This window comes from Mirounga leonina, unplaced genomic scaffold (genome assembly GCF_011800145.1).
Source record: "Mirounga leonina isolate KUSES-001 unplaced genomic scaffold, KU_Mleo_1.0 Mir_171, whole genome shotgun sequence".
Taxonomy (NCBI): domain Eukaryota; kingdom Metazoa; phylum Chordata; class Mammalia; order Carnivora; family Phocidae; genus Mirounga; species Mirounga leonina.
This window is the reverse complement of record NW_023270436.1, coordinates 2479073-2498008: the sequence shown is the minus strand read 5'-3', so window position 1 is coordinate 2498008 and position 18936 is coordinate 2479073. Positions and strand designations below refer to the sequence as shown.

The following is an 18936-nucleotide window of genomic DNA, read 5'->3' as shown; positions in this document are numbered from 1 at the left end:
TGTTCTTCCAAAATAAATCCTTCACCTCTCTTATATGTTTGTCCCCCTTCCTTCCTTCCTTCTTTCTTCCTGCCTGCAATTTATTTACGGGCAACTCTGACCCAGACCCCAGCCTTCCATCTGTGCCGACATACTGTGGATGAATTTCACCTGGCATGCTTTGTCTTTCAACATGCGTATCAGCACTGAGTTTTCAAGAGGAAGAGAGTTCAGCCAGGGCGTTGATGGATGAGCTACATCCTGTCCTCCCTTTACACAGTTTTTTCAAACATTCCATGCCTGAGTTCACTCAACCCTCTGTGTGTACATCTTCCATCTGCTTGAACAAGCTTGGGCTTCAGGTGATCACTCCAGTTCATCTCTGCGTCTTGGATCCTTGCTTTTCAAAAGAGGGGCACCCTTAGATGGTGTCTTTTATCACTGCCTACCCTTCAACTGCCCAAAACCAGAAAGGGAAAGAAATACAAGCATTGATTTTCACCTATGCACAAGGAGATCACAGAGTAGAGAGAAAAATATTATCTCCCCACGCCGTGCTCTTTCTGTTGCCTGTGGGTCTTCCAAAGTTTGTATCTTATTTATTACATTTTCTGTTTGGCTAAATTCATTTCTGCATTGCCTAAGCCCCTTCTGCCTCTGCTTCCAGCTGAGACCGACACGGACGAGAAAGCCCAGTGACTGTCCCTGCTTCCAGTACAATGTGGAGGTAATCAGAAAGGATACTCTGCCTCCACAGAAAATATCTCCTCAAACGGCTACACCCACAGGGTCACATCGGGGATGAGAGCAGAGCTCCTGAATACAGGGCGCTGGTTACAGAGCGGCTGAACTCGCTCAAAGACCAGCCAGACGATGGTGATGGAGCCCCGAGGTCCGCACCTGCAGGACGCCCCTCTCCCAGGCCAGGAGGGCACAGCACAGAGCTGGCATTGTTAGGGGCCAAGGGCAAGGTCCCTCTGTAGGAAATGGGGCCAGTGCACCACTGTCTGGTGGGTGTGGGGACCACACACGGCGGAGCACTCTGGCCTGAGCAGGGACCACAGAGCAAGACAGAAGAGAACGACACGGACCTCGCTTCCCACATGAGATTCCTGCCAGCAGGTCCCATCGGTCACACACACTCAGAAGCCAGATGGGGTTCAGGTAGGACACGTGGGGGATGCAGGTCATGAGCGGGGAGCCCTGGAGGTTCCAGCAGAGCAGGAGACAGCAGGGAAGAAGCTGCAGAGCCAGCGGCCCTCGTGCACCTGTTCTCCTGGGTGCTCGGGCAAAGGGGGCCTTCTGGTGAATGTTTCATGATGACCACTTACTGACGGCCCCAGGTAGCCCTCTCCCAACACTCCACTGCTGCTCAGCAAGCTACACCAGCTTTTTAGACGTGGCGACTTCATGCACCAGGAATGTGAGCAGGGCTGTGCTGTGAGATCCACCTGGTCCCTTCTGGAACCGGCTGAGGCCACCGGCTGGTCTACAGCATCCAAGACAGCTTCACTCACATATCTGGGGCCTCCACAGGACGGCGCAAAGCCTGGGCCCATCTGGTCCCTCCCTGTCCATGGAGCCTCAGGGCCTCTCCCAGAAGACCAGCTGGCCTCTTCCCATGGAAGCTCCAGACTCCAAGGACAAGTGTTCTGGAGACTGCAGAGGAAGGTCAAGGTCAAAGTGTGCTGTGGTCTAGCCTCAGACGCCCAGATCCTCACGTCTGCCCTGTTCTACTGGGAAAGCAGTGAGCTGAGGCCAGGGCGTATTCGGGGGTGGCATCCCCACAGGAAGAACGTCAGAGACTGCACGGCCTTGCTGAACCCATCACCCTACGGGCTCCCCTCGCAGAGGGACACATGCAGCTGTGGAGAGATGCACAGAGCCGATTTCTAGAAACTTCTGCTCTCTGTTTGGCTGACCCCCACCAGTCCTTTGTTTGTTGATGCTGGTATTATTTTTGCTGGTCTGTTTTAATCAATTTGCTTTTCATACCTTCAGATTTGGGAGAAAAGATGTTGACTTCTGGCTTCATTCTACCATCTCATTCCAGAATATATACTGAAGTAGCTGCTTTTTAAGTTATCCAAGGAAATGCCTCACGGGCAGCGTTGAGTGTGTTCCTTCTTCTCCTACTCTTCCTAGTTGAGGCACAAGTGACCTGAGCCTTGTGTTAACTCCCCTTTACACAGTGACCTGATGGTGCTTACTGGAGACAGACTTGAGTCATGTTTGCCTTCTGGATGATCCCTGATGCATTTCTCAGCTGGTTGGTTATTTACTCACTGTCTCATCTGAGACCACACATTCTGCCCAAGGTTCATTGTGGCCTTTTACTTACACAACACCAGAAACTGAGGCTCTGTGAGCTCGGGTGACCTTCCCAGGGGACACAGTGAGTCACAATGCCAGGTGCCAGGGCCCCCGGACCCCACGCCGCGTGCTCTCCGCCCAGACCCCATGAGTTCGGCCGCAGGTAGCTCTGCCCCGTGGATTGGAAAGTGCCGCTCCTCGTGGTTATTACCACGCGTGAAGCACCCGGACAGGGTCACTCCAGTCCACTAGTGTCCCTCAGAGCCACCGAACGTGCAGGGACCGGGAGGACCCGGGGCTTGCGTCACCACCCGCGCCCCCCATGCAAACAGGCTGGTTCTCGTAGCTCCGTCCCTCGGTCAAGGGCCAGGTCCAGAGTGCTGTCCCTGCACATCCCCAGCACCGAGCTCCACCCTCAGCAAGACTTGTTAACTGGGGAAAACACATCAGGTCACTCATTCTCTTAAGTGCTTTTAAAAAGTGGAGACGCTGTGGCTGCCCCCCTACCGAGCACTCCAGCAGGCAAGTTTTCGGACATGTGCCCGGGGGCTGTGTGTCAGCAAGGACACGTTCTCAGGACGTTAAGTCACGTGTCACTGGCCCAGGGACTCTGGCAAGTCGCCGGACCACCTGGGATTCAGTTTCCCTTCTGGAAATGTAGGTAATAATTATGCCCCATCTGAGAGGCTGTTTCGAGGATTAAACGTGTAAAAAATATCTGAATCGCCCAGAGCAGTGCCTGACACAGATAACAAGTGTGGCTACTGTGGGAAAGATCCACCCTACTCGGGGCGCACTCCGCAGTCCCACGCCCCACCCCCCTCCCCACACGTCTCCCCTGCAGGACCCAGAGCAACACACAGAGAAACGGAATCTGAAGGTGCTGGAGGAGGACTCCCCACAGCTCCGTGGACGGCTGGCCACAGCTCCCGGGGACACGGACGTCTCCACAGAGACCTACGGGAACAGATGACCCTTAGGGCCAAAACCCATCTCGGATTCCTCCCGGCCGAGGCATGGGGTACTCCTCCCCACCCCAGAGTGCAGTGATGTGCCGGGAGGCAGGGGGGTAAAACTCCGGGATGACCCAGCCTGAGCTTCCTCACCCACCACGTCTTCTGGCTCACCCCAATCTGCGGACCAAAGCTTGCCAGGGACACCAGAGCATTCCAGCAGGTGTCGTGCTGACACAGAAACGGGCCGAGGCCCTTTCCCACCAGCTGGGTCAGTCTGGTTGAGAAGGAGACCATGGGTGGCCCTACCATGCAGGGTGATAGGATGGTGAGGGCCTCCTATGGAGATGAAGGTCAGCCCAAGGTGACAGAGGGCAAACATCGGTAGCCAGAAGCCTGCAGAGCCAAAGATGACCACAGAGAACTCTGGCTGCAAGACAACCTGCCTGTGTGTCTGTCCCTAAAGTAACAGTAGTGATTGTAACAGTTAAACCCAAAAGGCTAAGCGCATAAGAAATGCCTTTCATAAAAATCACTGGACCAGCCCTCTGATCAAAGAAGGAACAGTAGTTCCCGAGGAACTACTCACCTTCTGCCAAAACACATCCACACATCTGTCCACCTGTCCCAGAGAGAACGTCCCAGAACCACGACGAAGACGGGAACTGCCACATCCACTCAGGTCCACTCATTCTGTCTCTTCTCCCACATTTCCTGGGTGCAGCACCAAGAGACAGACACCGAAGGGGAGTGTGGAGACCCTCCTTCCTACGACCCCCACGAGCCGCCCCACCACAGCTCCCCGCAGCAAGAAAAGAGCGCATGAAATGCTTCCCGATGCTTCCTGGTTTTCCCCTTCTGGCCATTTCCCAAGTCAACTGGGCAGAGGAAGCTGACTTTCGGTGCCCTTGAGGTTCTGTGCTTTGAGGCAGGAGGGGAAAGCTGCTCCTTCCAAGCAGTGTAAGCAGTGAACAGCCTCTGCCTCATGGAGCAGACGTTCTAGCAGAAGGAAGAATGTACATTGCACGCAGTTTAAAGGATTTTCGAGAACGATCTGACTACACGCGATGTCACCTTAATTCTAAATTTTGAACCCTCCTCTGTGCAAGTAGTGAGTTCACGCCGTAAACGTTTTTTCCCCAATGATCATAATCTAGTTCAGTGGTTTTTAACTTGTGGGAGTATTTTCTCCCCTAGGGGATGTGTGGCAATATTTGGGCACATTTTGGGGTGTCGCAACTGGGGTTTCTGTCCTACGGCACCCAGTGGGTGGGAGCTGGGGAGGCTGCAGGGCCCAGAATGACCCCCCCCAAACAAAATACTACCCAATCCGAAAATGTCAGCAGCATGAGGTGTAGAAACCCCATCTGCTCTACTGGATTATAACCCAAACTGTAACATAAATATCCAGATGCCCCTAATGAAATAAATAAGTGACTGAATGAATAAATTTCACCTGCAGAATTCCAAATAACGTAGGTAGACATGACAGCCTCGAGGAGGTGGGGTGTCACTCCCCACTCGGTAACTGTGAGCTTCCTTCCAAAGCAGGCAGCATGGGGGGCAGCCTCCGGGTGGGGGACCAGGGGAACACTCACTCAGCCCCACCAGTGAGGTGAGTCAGGCACACCGCGACATGACGGGACGACAATCGTCCTTTGTCTCTCTGGTTTCCACTCCAAGCTCATCACTCCAATCTAGTCTTGACAAAACCATGTGACAAGTCTCCCTGGAGAGACGTTCTTCCAATTTCTGAACAGTTAAGTCTCAAAACTTAAAAATGGTCACAGTAGGGGGAGGTTTCAGGAGACCCAATGACCACACGTATGCGACGTCCTGACTGGGATCCTGGAGCAGAAACATGGGCACGGGGCAGAGACTAGGGGAATGTGAATCAAGTCTGGTTGGTTAATTGTGACAAATGGACCACACTCACGTAATATGTGACTAATGGTGGAAACCAGCCAGGAGCGGTCTGGGTCTGTCCTACACTGGCCGCACAACTCCCCTGTAAATCGACATCTACTCTACAACCAAAAGCTTGTTTAAAACAGACAGAACACCCTCCTTTCTCCGTCCACCTCTGGCCCACTGTCTACTCCTCACCACTCTGCCAATGAATGTCCACTGGATGACAAAGGGAGGCAAGTCCCAGGCACAGATGTCCCAGACCTTGCTGGGGTTTGGGGACACCCAGCACGCACCCCCTTCCCAACAGCACCCCGGGTTCCTCAGGAGGCAAATACCTCCTCCCGTGGGATGTGCTCTTAGTGACAGGTAATGGCCGGACCCCATGTCTCATGACGGGAACCACACGGGGCCCCTCTCCCACCCCCGCACAGATATCAAGTAGACATGAGAGCCAGTGGGAGCCTTTCCAAAGTCTCTGCACCTGTTGTGAGCATGACAAGGGCCGAGGAAGGGGTTCACAGTGGTGGGTGGGAAGAGTTGCTTGGGGTCAGCTGTTCTGTCCACCGTCTCTCAGACACCAAGCCCAGTGCCCACCCCCCTGTCTCTTATTAATTCTTGAAACCCATGATATATACCCTACATGCCCTTTATTTATTTTTTTTCTTAAATAAATCAGACTGGGATTTATGGCCTGCAACCAAGAATATTGCTGGCTACACTGGGGCATATTCTACCTGAAATAGAGTAAGAAAAGGGCCTGATTCTAGGTCAGGGCAGGTCCAAAGCCTGCATCCTTCAAGTGAATGAAGCTCAGGGTCAATCTCAAACCACCACATTAATTCCTAACAAACTCAGAAACCAGCAAAGCGGGCTTCCCAAACCGCCAGTGAAGACCTTTCAAGCCTTATCCATCCCAGGCCCCCTTTCTGCCCTCATCAAATATTCTTATTTTATTCTCTTACTGCTGCCTTCCTAACTCTCATCTTTGCAAGAACATCTCCTCGGTCATAATGTCTTCTTCAAAGACAGCCTTGCCTCTGACCACCATGCCGGACACACAATCCTTCACACACTCCTGAGCACTTACCATTTAACACGGCAAAGACCTCAGTCACATATATGCATTTGTTCCTAATCAACAAGGCAATCGTTCACTCATTCCTTCATTCAACCAATTCAAGAAGGTCTCTGACTTTGAGAAAAGCCCCTATTCATCGGATTCTGGACCTTTCCACCTGCACTTCCTGGAGTATTTGGGAACCAAGCTCCTGCTATGTAAATATTTGGCTCCAGCCCCACATTCAGATCTGATGACCAGGCCCCCTTTCGAACTGATGTTCTGTGGGGAAAAGTAACAGAAGAATGGGAGGGGGGTATGAGAGAGAGAGACCACGTTCTTTTCTCCCTCCAGACACACAGTCAGGTGATTAGAGACCTAGGTTGCTTCTGAAATTGGCTCTCGGGGGAGGGGGGGGAGAAACGGGACAGAACAGGAGGTGAGAACATGAAGAAAGGGCCCAACTGCCATGGGACGCTTCCATTATTCACTTGAAGGAAAACATTTTCTGAAATTAAAAGGGATCCTTAGATGTCTAAGGAATGAAAGCATTTGTTTTTCTTCTTTTGTGGAGGTCTGCTTGGGAAGACAGGAGCTGCAGGAGGGAACAGAATTCATAAGATGACAAACAGCCCCACCCAGCTTCTCTTCTTCCGACAGTTAACATGCATACCTGTGCATGCACACACACGTACATATATGCACAAACATGCACACACCCACACATATGCACACACCCAGCTGCACACACCCATGCACACACTTGCCTGCACACACACACATATGCACACCATGCACACACCCACCTGCACAGACACACAGATACTGTTTTAACTACCCTTACTGAAAATCTGCAGGACAAACCTTGATTCATAGAATAGAAGCCCTGTGTATTAGCCAGAGTGTCACCCTCAGGTCACAGGCACAGGAATAACAGAGGTGGCAGAAGGCAGTCAATCATTATCGACAAAGAGCTCAAATGTCGGCTGCCATATGGTTGGGAGGGCTCCCTCCTGTGGGTGGCACTTAATTTAGTCCCCTTCCCATCCCTGGTCATCCTTAAGTGGCCATGGATGTCCAACTGGCACCTGACCTATAAAACATGAGCCCACCCCTGACCATGTTAACATGTCAACACAGGACGTCTAGAAACAAAAGTCACAAATTCAGAGAAAAGCACCCGAGGATCCATGGCTGGAGCCTGCAGGGTTATTTACAGCAGATGGCCAGACACAGCAGAACTGGACTCATTCTAAATATTTGGAAGCTATATTAAATTAGTGTCAAATTGACTTCATTAAAAAAGATATACTGTTTTATTTTTTTCTAATTAGGAGCATTCAGCCTCAGTGCTAACAGCATGACCGGACCGGGTTCACCTCCAGCTGTTGCCACAAACCTGTATCACTCACTCATCATGACAGCTTTTGAAATTGGCAGCCAGCACGATCTTACTCCTTCTAAGGAGACGGAAAGCGTCCCACCTCACCACGTTCAACACATATTCATGAACTCTTAATTTCACTATCATCTGAGCTGAAAAACTGAATCTTTTCTTTACGAATTTCTAGCTGAACTCTGAAACAAGTACGCTTTTGCTATACATCCCAAATCCTCAAACCTCGGATTCTGAGTGGGGCCACCGCATCTAGGAGTTTCAAAATGTGTTTGTTTCTGAATTTGCGAAGATCTGGACTCCTCAGATTACACAGCCCAGCAAAGCAAATTTCTGCTGGCTTTGTGACAGTTGGCCGATGACAGAGCCGCCCTCAGGACTCTGACGCCCACGTTTTAACGTGCAATAGGTGGTCATCAGATACAAAGCCTTCTGTGACGTTTAATAGGGCACATACAACTGCCTCCCAAAAAGGCTGCATGCAGATGTCATCTCCTGGAGACTTGGGGCTTTCACCCTGGGCCCAGGAAACCAACAACCAGCCGTCAGCAAACCTACAGGACGGCAGAGGGTCCAAAATCATGCAAGGCCAAAGCTCTTCTTATTCCAAACCTTTTGTTTCTATCAGCAAAACAGTTCCCTACGTAAGTGGCCATCGCCACAAAGAATGTTATATAAGACCGTCAATCCTGGAAAAGCAGAGCACAAAGCCAGCAGAACGTGCAGAGAGTCTGCGACCAGCTGAATCCTGGGCTGACTGCAGAGCACAGAAGGAGAGCTAATGAGGCCTCAGCCCTGCAGATGTGTTTCTGTGGCCTAAATCCCCGGGGATCAATCCCCTGATGCACCATCAGCCTACACCAAAAGTCTGCACCTCCCAAGAATCAGCCACGTTCAATCATTAATGTTGTGCATGAGTTTCTGTGTCTTTAGTTAAGATTAAAAGGTCACAATCAGCAAAGCTTAAATGTGCAAGGTATAAGCGAAAGAATGATTCCTTCCTGAAACTTCCCCACCCCTTAACAAAAACAAAGAGAAAGGGGAAAAAGGAGAACAAAGAAAAAGCGGATCTGAAGCCCACGTGGAAAAGGATGAGAGAACTGACCATCGGGGCATGAACTTTAAAACCCACACAGAGGGCGCCTGGGTGGCTCAGTTGGTTAAGCAACTGCCTTCGGCTCAGGTCATGATCCCGGAGTCCTGGGTGAGTCCCACATCAGGCTCCTGGCTCAGCGGGGAGCCTGCTTCTCCCTCTGACCCTATCCCCTCTCACGCTGTTTCTCTCTCTCTGTCAAATAAATAAATTTAAAAAAACCCACACAGAAACCGTGTATCACGTACGGAAACACCCTATTTTCAGGGGTCATCGGGGATGTTGTACGTGGCACGTGAGATCAAGGTTCCTCGTTGGGTAATGATATCAGGATCACACGGGCGCTCAAGCATCTGTGTAGCAAAGTTGTCTTGTGTTTAAAACAAACAGAAAATGGTTTCATGAAAATCCCATCAAGCCAAGGCAAAGAGCTTCTCTCACATAGTACATTCCAAGTGAAAACGAACCCGTTTTTTCCCCCAAAGTGCACAGTACTCCTTCTAAATGTCTTGTCTTTAGTATATTCTTATGTAAGCTGCTTGACAAATTCTACTGTATATTCTTCACACGTTATGCTCTTTTATATTTTGAACACGGAGTTCTATTTCCAGAGAGAAACAAACTAAGTGAGGTTGGTACCATATCATACTTAGAACTCACAGGCTTGGAATAGATCTGAGTTGGCAAAACTGTACCCTCTCTCCTTCAGACAACTGTTGCCATCCCATTTGCCGACTCGACTCGACTGTGAGCTATTTGACTCCCCGAGGCACAAAGGGCCCAGCGGGACCACCCCCGCCTCCCTCAAACTTCTGATGACACCCCATGCTCAGCCCGAGGGCGCAGATCCGCGTCCCCGCCACTGTTCTGGGAGGGCCTGGACTATGCTGTAAATGAGAATGTCCTCACCACCAAACTGCCAACCAGGAAAGAGCAAACTATTCTCTCCATCTTACCCTGGCCGGGGGGTTATGAAATTTCGAAGGCGTTCCACCTCAGAAGGCGCGAACGCAGCTCGTGGGGCCTGAGAGCGGGAGGCTGGGGGCCCCGCCCGGCCCCGGAGTGGCAAGGACAGGTGCTCCCAGGGACTCACCTCAGCGTGAAGCGATCGGCGCTGCAGTTCCGGGACACGGCCACGGGGAAGGTGAGCACGTCGCCCTGCCTCGCCGTCCGGGCCGAGTACAGGATGGCCACGTTGCTGTCCAAACGCAGCTCGCTCAGCGCGGGTCTGCTGCCCGTCTGGTAGAGGAAGACGCTCCCGATCCTCTGCAGGTGGGGCACGGCCTCGTCCAGCCCGTCCTTCCCGTCCTTCCCCGGCCGGATGGCGTTGCCCTTCCGGACGTCGCCGGCCGCACAGTCCCCGCGCGCGTCCCCCGGCTGCACGGAGTAGTAGAGCTCCACGGGGCTCCCCTCGGGCGGCCCGGGCGCCTTCTTCCTCCCGGCCACCACGCTGGGGGGCCCGAACCAGGCGGCCAGCAGGTCCAGCTCGGCCACGCACAGCCCCAGGGCCCCCTGCAGCCGGCAGCCGGCCCGCACCTCCCGGGTCTCGCGGAAGGCGAACACGCGCAGGCAGGGCAGCCTCTCGCCGGGGCTCTGCGCCGCCCAGTCCCGGCCCAGCACGTGGAAGAGCACCTGCACCTTGGGCCGGCTCAGGTACACCTTGTCCCGCAGGATGTGCGCCTTCAGTTTCCAGTTGAGGGAAAACTTGTTGGTGAATCCGAAGGGGCTGGAGGGCAGCAGTAAGTCCTGGGGCACCACCTGCTCGATGGAGAAGGGCCCGTAGCTGGCGTTCAGCACGGGCAGCCGCTTGGATTTGTAAATCAGGAAGGACTCCACGCGGGACTGCAGGCTGGAGTTGCGCATGATGTCCTGGTTGGCCTCCTTCAGGAAGAAGGACACGTCGGCGTTGTTGATGTGGTAGGTCACGGGGAGGTAGGTGGGCAGCAAGGAGAACCTCTGGATGCTCTCCAGGACCCCTCGGCTTTCGGTCACTGTCGGGAGGGAATCGGAGCGCAGGCATTAGGAACCCAGGCCGGTGCTAACGCTATTTCCGACGTCTTCGTACCCCTTTGTTACCCATTGCCATCTTTGTCCCAACCAAAACTTCTCACACGATCCACTCGCCTTATATTAAGTAGGCTGTTTTTACAGCGGGGTTATGCCTACAACTTGCTCTTTTTGCTAAAAGGAGCGATCACCCGGGATGAGGGAAGTCTTAAGAGCACACTAGCCTCAGACAGAGGGGGCTGTTCCCATTGATGCCACCAGACGGACTGAGACTAGGAACAGAAGTAAGTCTCAGCATGGGCGCTGACGCTGCGTCCACGTCCCACCTGACCCTCTCTGGTCCACATTCCACCTATGACACATCCGGCCACTGGGGAACGCTAAAGGACTCGGGGCGAAGGTTCATGAAGATGGGCACTCACAATCCCGGGGACATCACACACGCCCCTTGGGGTTCAGCTGAGAGACCCAGAAGCACAGAAGCATGTGCTGAGAGGACCCTCCGGAGGCGAGCTGACCGTGTCCTGTCGGGCCCCAGCGTGTAAGGCACACACCCCGTGGCCCCAGGAAACACATCCTTTTCATTACAGCCACATCCTCCCTGAAAGCTCTTTGGAACCCAGAGCACAAAAGGCATTCTTTTTTTTTTTTTTTTCCTTACTGAACATATCCCTGTATCAGGGGAGAAAGAAAAAAAAAAAAAAAAAACCAAACTGCTATTTTTACAGTATGCCTTATTTTCCGTAAGAAAAACAGACATAGAAATTACACAATGCAAGAACCAATTTAACGGTTTTAGAAATGGAAATTATTGGCTTTGGGAACACTGACTTTCTAGGCAAAGTTCCACAAGTCGTACAAAGCCCTGCTCATTAGTAGCCATGTGATTCTCTCTGGTTATTCTGCAATGAAAGCAACTCGGGCCCTGACATGCCTTGTGCCAACCTGCTTCAAAGGTCCCCGTGGACACCTGTTCTGATGCGTAACGCCCACCCGAGTCTGGACCCCGGCGGCAGTGAGAGCGGAGGAGAAAGCGGAGAACTCAGAGACGGGGTCCTGTGCATGGCTTTGCCGCGCATGCTCCCAGATGACGGGTCACTGAACCGCGTGGCCTCCGCGGGGCTGGTGTACAGCATGAGGGCCCGACCAGGGCATCGGAGCCCCGCCCAGCTGCGACACCGCAAGGCGAGAGGCTGCATTCATTCCACTTCTGGACGAGCCTCCGGTTCGACACGCACATTCGTCCTGAGTGCGCAGACAGCCCCCAGGGAAGACCACCCTCAATTCAGTGGCATGACCACACCTGCGCCAGGCTGACCCCAAGGAAGCAACCAAGATCTGTGTGGTGCTGAACCATTTGAAACTGCTGAGAAGTGAGCCATTTGGACTGACCCCAGCAGTGATTTCATATAGTTCAACCTAATAAATAGGAATTTCTTCCCCCCAAATCAAAAAAATATCATAGGCATAACCAGATACTTCATTCATTAACAGGATTACATTTTTTAAACTTTCTGGAAATCACTCAGGAGTCCTATTTCATATAACCCTCTACTTTCCCATGTGAGTTTTAGTGAAAGCGAGGAACAGGGGGTGGGTTTTCTGCTAATATTCTGCACCGAATGCTTCATCCCTTCACTGGTGACCCCTCCTCACCCTCTGATATATCCCTGCCACTCCCTGGAGGCATGATAAAGTCACTTCTCTGCAATGCTCCCGGTGACTGGTGCTGGGTCCTTTGCTCCATGTTTTCACAGTCCCTAGGAGGGCGCCTGGAAAAATATCAGTATTTGATAAATGCATGAACAGATGGATCAACAAAGGAATTATGACATTAATATTACAAAGAGCGGATTATATTTTTACAGCAGGATTTTGGATGTTGTGTTCTCTCTGCCATCTCTCTGTAATTAGAATCCTCGATCCCATCAAGAGCTCCACGTAATTGTAGCGATTTAGGGCCAAGGAAGATAGAAGCTTCTCCACACAATGAGATCCCTTAAAAGACCTACATCAATGACACCGTGTCTCCTGATTCTTAAAAACACACTTTGGCACTCCTCGGAACAACTGCGTTGAGCTGTCTCACACCAGCTTCTCATTCATTCCAGAAACTGCCAAAGCCAAACCACGAAGTTGCACGTCCACACTAGACATCAACACCGTTGTGCACTCTCCTGTCGAACACCGGACCCCTACTCCGTGAGGACACCAAACTTAATTGTGCAAGTGATTACATATTCCAAGGACAATGACGATGGGTCCTCTGACTTTATTCGGGAAAGCAATAGGGGGTCACTGCAAACATCCCTGAAAGGGAAGTAATTTCTAAGCTTTCTTGCACAGATGGCCTGTTTGTCTTTTTCCTGGTATCTGACCTCAATGCTTATTGCTTAAAAGTGTTCCAAGTTGACCTAAAACTCATGGTATTTACTTATACATCCTTTATTCTTTTTTTTTTTTTAACAAAATGACTAAAATAATGCCAATTCTGTTCCACAACACACAGAATGGACTAAGAAGCAAAACTCATTACCCTTGAATCCCTACAGGGGCAGCTCTTATAACCTACAAACCCCGATCCTACGTAAACATGAGGAAGATGTCAGATAACCAGTAAATCTCAATTAATAACCCATTAAGAAAAAAATTACATCTGATTTCGATGCCATGGCCTTAAACACTAATTTAAAGGAAAGCGCTATGTTTCCATCTTAAAGCAATTTAGTGGCTTTGGAGCGATTTTATATTAATTTTAGCATTTTTGAAAACATAATTTTTTCCCTAAATAACACTTTCAAGGAAGATGGGGAAGATGGCAATTTGAGCACCGACCTTTACATTTTCCCCTGGGCCGACCGAAAGGCAGTACCTGAGGGGATAGGGTAGCAGGTAAAGAATCACATGAAGTTCAGTCTGCCAGCCAGGAACCACGGGAATTCCTGAGAGGTCACATGGGACGCAAATGCTACATGCAAAAAATACAGCACGGTTAATAAAATACAGGAACTCAATTATGTCTCAATTTCCAATAAACAGAAACATTGCAGGGGCACGTGCTTAAGAGAAAGGAAATAAATTTGTTGTTGATTTGAAAGTCAAATGTCACCGGGAGGGGGGGGTCCTGTATTTCTGTTTGCTAAATCTGGCAACCCTAAGCATGAGGTCATAAAAAGAAAAGAGCAGACAGCCTGACAGAAACTCCCCTGATATTTCTAAGAGCAAAAGCCATGCACCCCGTGGTCGCCCCACACTTGGTGATGTTCCTGAGGCTGGTAGGCAACTTTTACAATGAGCTGAGTTCAGAGACCAAAGAGGAAGCCTGGCCACCTGCACGGAAAGCCCCAAAGAGTCAGGGTGTCTTGCTAACAAGGAACAGGTGGTGTGACGTCACCTCCTTGTGCTGCTGGGATGGGTCCAGGCCAACCCTAATCTAGTCCACAGCACAGGAGCTTTGGAACCCTGGGTCCCCCTGCTGGGAGTATCAACAAGCCCGATGCGCCCTCACAGGGCTCACATTACAAGCCGTGGGGGCACAACACAGTAACACAGGATCAGCAGGCCCCTCTGGGTGAATGTTTGGTGTGAACTCTAATAGGAGCAAGTGAAAACCAGGGACAGAGAGAACACACTCCATTATGCGAAGGGAAATTGCCCTGCACGAAACTACCCTCGTAGAAGGCTAGCCAAAGAGAAGAAGCAAGTAAACAAACAAAGTGCAGAAGACGAATGGGATCTATACACAAAAGCTGCAAAATAAAAGAAAAACATTTAAGAAGGCATTCCGGAGGTAGAGGAACAACACAGCTTTGAAGAAAATTTACCGAAGAATATGGAAGTGCCTTTTACACAGAATAACTTTCAAGCCCTCAACCAAGCGGACCACACAGGCCCTTTGTTATTCATAAAGCAATAAAGGCTGAGAGGGAAGAAGATCTGGCAGTATTAAAAGTAAGGGATTTAAAATGGTTCTAGAGGTAATAAAACAGATTTGAAAAAGCAGAAAATTGAATTTTATCAAATGAGATGGGGAACGTTGGAAGTTTTCCCTAAAGGTAAATGTTAAACAAAAAGAAATAAAAACGGCCGGGGCCAGGCTGCAAACACGTGAGTCACACATTGGTTGTTCAACAAAGATAGTGGGGCTTCTCGGGAAGATACCAGAAAAACCCAAAAGCAGCATCATGGAAAGACAACAGAGAAAAGAAAACATTCCTGGTTGTAAAAAATAAATATTTCACCAAATTCCAAGGAAACAGAGAGCACCATTTTTTAGATCTCTCCTGAAGACATTTTTTTATTACTTTTTTCTGGAAGAAGAGTTGACACAATGTTGCATTGGTTTCAGGTGTAACAACAGTGATTCAACAAGCTTGTCCCTCATGCTTCGCTGGCCAAGAGTGTAGCTACACTCTGTCTCCAGGTAACACTATATGAGACATTTATTAATGTCAACAACAAATAAAATTATTTATCCTTGAGCAGATCACTTCCCTCCAGAGCAAATGAAGATCCTTTCACCGTGCAAAAGAGTCTATCTCGTTTAGAACAAAGCCCCATGATGTGGCAGCCAGCCCACAGGAGGGAGGTTGGCCGGGAAACCACGGGGATATTCATGTTTGCTGTGACCGTGCCCAAGGTCAGTGACCATCAGGGGTGAGGAGGGGGGGCAGTAACAGACACATGACTTTACAAACAGCTGTGCCCTACAAGACACTGTGGACTCCAGAAAGTTCCGAAAGCCACAGACAGAGAGGTACCTCCAGGAACTTGGATTTGAGAGTATTCAAGACGACAGACCCAAATCAATGTCCCTAACTGCCTCAGCTCACTGGCCTTGCTCCTTCCCACTCCTGGGCTCGGATGGTTACCCTATGCAAAGACGAATAATCAACAGCCCACCCCTAGCTCCCACCCCACCCCACACCTAACACATTCGCAGCAGGGGACCTGCACTCCACTAAGAAAACAGAATCCACCAGAAAGGAACCCTCTCATCTCCCCTGCAGCAAATCACTCAGTGACTTAAAATCTGCTACCCATTTTGCATGTTATTTACATATACATACATACATACATATATACACAACATACATATATATAATAGGTCAATTAACTTGACAATCCTCACCAAAAACCCATCCTTGTCAACTACACTTCAATTAAAAGAAAAAAACCCTTCAGTTCCTGCAACTTTCTCCCTCAAGCTTCTGCATTAGTTTTTTCTCCTTGTGAACTGGATAACTCCTTTCAATACTAAAAATATTGTAATGTTTCAGATATCACATTGAAATAATGCTCTTTTAAAATATAGTATACTCAAACTTCAAAAACAAAACACCCTGGGTTCCAAATCGTCCCCTACTTACCGTCTCATCTCTCTGCTTCCCTTCATATTCCTACGCACGCACATATATGCTATTATAAATATGCACAGACATGTTTGGATTTACATCAATGACTGTAGACAGCTCTATGTACACAGGCACACACTTACCACACAAACACACGTGGTCGTCTGTGGTCACTGTGATAGATTAAATAATGCCCCCGCCAAACATACCCACAGCCTAACCCCCAGAATCTGGGAATATGTGACCTTCCACGACAAGGGGTGCTTGCAGATGTGATCCAGTTAAAGATTTTGAGATGGGGAGATTACCCCGGATTATCCAGGTGTGTCCAATGTAATCAAAAGGACCCTAATAAGAGAAAGGCAGGAGGTCAGAGAGAAGATGCTCCTTGCTGGCTCTGAAGTTGAAGGAAGGGGCCATGAGCCAAGGGACGGATGGGCCATGAGCTGGCAACTGCAGAGGCAGGATTGCGGCCCTGGGGACCACGGTGAGACCTCTGGCCTTCCTGCATTTGTGTTTTAATCACTGAAAGTGTCATGTCTGTTGTTTCGTATGAGTTTCTTCTTTTACAGATAAGGAAACCAAGAGTCAAAGGGACCCACACCATGGCCGAGGTTGCACAATAGTGCAGTGCTAACGGGCACAGACAACAGGAGCTGACTCCACACCTCTTTCTGGCCCCACATCCGGTGACTCCAGGCCCTGGGTCCACCACGGAAATTGGCAGACCCTCCAGATCAGGTGTCACCCTCCCTGCCTCCAGCCAGCGCCACCTATTACATGTTTACCTGATGGTCTGAACACTGGGGTTTTACTCCCCCATTCCACTGTGATTCTATCACTTTGTTGCAGTCCTTCTTGCTGTTAATCTTAGAAAGGTGTCCTTGGCTGCCCAATGACTCCCACATAAAATTCACACTCTACAGCTCAGCATTCACGACATCCTGGCATTTACTGCTCTCCTCCAGGGCCAGTCTCAGTGTCCCACTCCCACCGCACTTAACCTCCATGCCCACCAGTCTCAACAGCTACTGGTCATTCACCAAACACAACCTCCCTGGCCCCTCCTTTGTTGCTCTCCCTCTCCATGTTATAAGGACCTCTCCCTCAAAGCAAATCTCTAGCAGGAAGATTGCCATCTGTCCTAGAACACTGCCTATCAGGGCTTCCACATCTAAGAAATTCACCCAATTCACCCCACTCAAATGGGGCCTCCACGCTATGCAGTACTTCATTGTCGTTTTCTCCTTGGCTAGGTAGCAAACTCTGCTTTGCATTGCAGTTAAGTGAATTTACTTCGTCCACCAAGTTACTTATGTAATAATTATGCTTCCTTAGTTCCAGACACTCTCCTGTAGGCTCTGGAAGGATGGATGACCCTGTTATGCTTAGGGACCCCATGTGTTCTTTTATTGTCCTCACTTTATAATGAAGATATGGAGACACAGAACAGTTAAGCTTTTTGCCTGAAGTCATGCAGGTGATAAGTGGCAGAGACAACTATTCAAGCCCAACAATCTGGCTCCTTTACCACCAATGTGACCATCCAAGAGTAAGTCAAGCACTCAGCCCAGTTTTGTTCATCTTTCCATGTGAAATCACACTTTTCCTAGAATGTAGCAAGACAGGGGCACCATGCTTGACAATCCCCTGTGGTGCACAGAAAAGCGTATTTTTAAAATTGTAACTAGACAGGTTATCTCTCTTAAAGAAGATGGGAAACAATGTAATTCACACATCAAGTCCAAGAATCATGGACACTATGGCTTAGGTTGACACTTTGTGAGGTACTTCATGCTAATCTGTCTACACTGGTTGCATGGATTACAGGCCAAGGGCTTAAAGAACCTGTCACTGCTCAAAAGTTGAGAAGGTGACACGTGCAAGGCCCCCAGACCAAGCATAGAGCTGCACGCTTTGGGGACTTATGACATATTCACCAACTGAGGAAATGTTAGCTCCAGAAAACACAGAAGCTGTTCTTTGGGATCTCTGTCAACACAAGGACACTTTTAGAGACACTTGTGGAGATCTACATACACACATCCCCACCAAGCACTGCCCTGGGAATCCAGGAGGAAGGTCCCGAGACGGAGATGAACACATTTCCTTTCAATGCACTGTTCTCGATTTGCTTCTAAAACCCAAATTGGTTGTTTCAGATACTTCAGAGGGGAATCTGTCCTCATTTCTCAAGCACATTTTCATGCCTTGAATGAGTCAGGAAACAGGTATTTTGCAGCCGCTTCTCAAAGGAGCCGGATGACTGAAGGAGGTAGCCCATGGCAAAGGCAGCAGCCCCCGTGTAGATTTAAGTGTGAGAAGCATTCTCACTTGAAGAATAATTTGTTACGGGAAACGTGTTTGAGGCTGTGAAGTTATCTTAAAAGCAAGACACATTTCTGCCTCTCTCTGTTCAGAGTGCATAGCACAGAGTTGGATAGACGCTGTCCACGGTGCTGAGGCCAGCTTCAACAAGAGGAACAAGGTCTCTGTTCCCACGAGGTGACGTCCTGGTGAGAGGGACACAGTTAAAATACCAGTAATGAGTCCGTGCAACAAGATCGAACGCAGAAGCATGCCATGAAGCAAACAAAGCAGGACTGGAGGGTGGAGGGTGGCATGGTCAGTCAAGTCAGACTGGAGTCTAAGACAGGGAGAGGAAGAGAGGAACAATATACATCCCCATATGTATCACTCATATTCAGGCCTTGTCAGTCTTGACATTTCACGCGCTAAATGCAAAATCCTGGAAATGAAACAGCAACTCAGACAGTCTCAAGCAGAATTCTCAAGCCAGGACTACTGAGGATAATTTGTCATTGCAGAAAGTTGTTTTGAGCATTGTTGAATATTTATCAGCAACCCTGACC

At 49.8% G+C, this 18936-nt stretch overlaps 1 protein-coding gene across 1 annotated transcript in view; it reads right to left on the bottom strand.

Annotated features, from left to right (window-relative positions):
* TMEM132D (transmembrane protein 132D) overlaps positions 1-18936 on the bottom strand; it is a 537539-nt gene that overhangs the window by 381172 nt on the left and 137431 nt on the right. The window contains exon 2 of the mRNA XM_035016814.1: positions 9796-10693. Within this exon, the coding sequence (XP_034872705.1) occupies positions 9796-10693 (898 nt within the window). The remainder of the gene's footprint in view (positions 1-9795; positions 10694-18936) is intronic.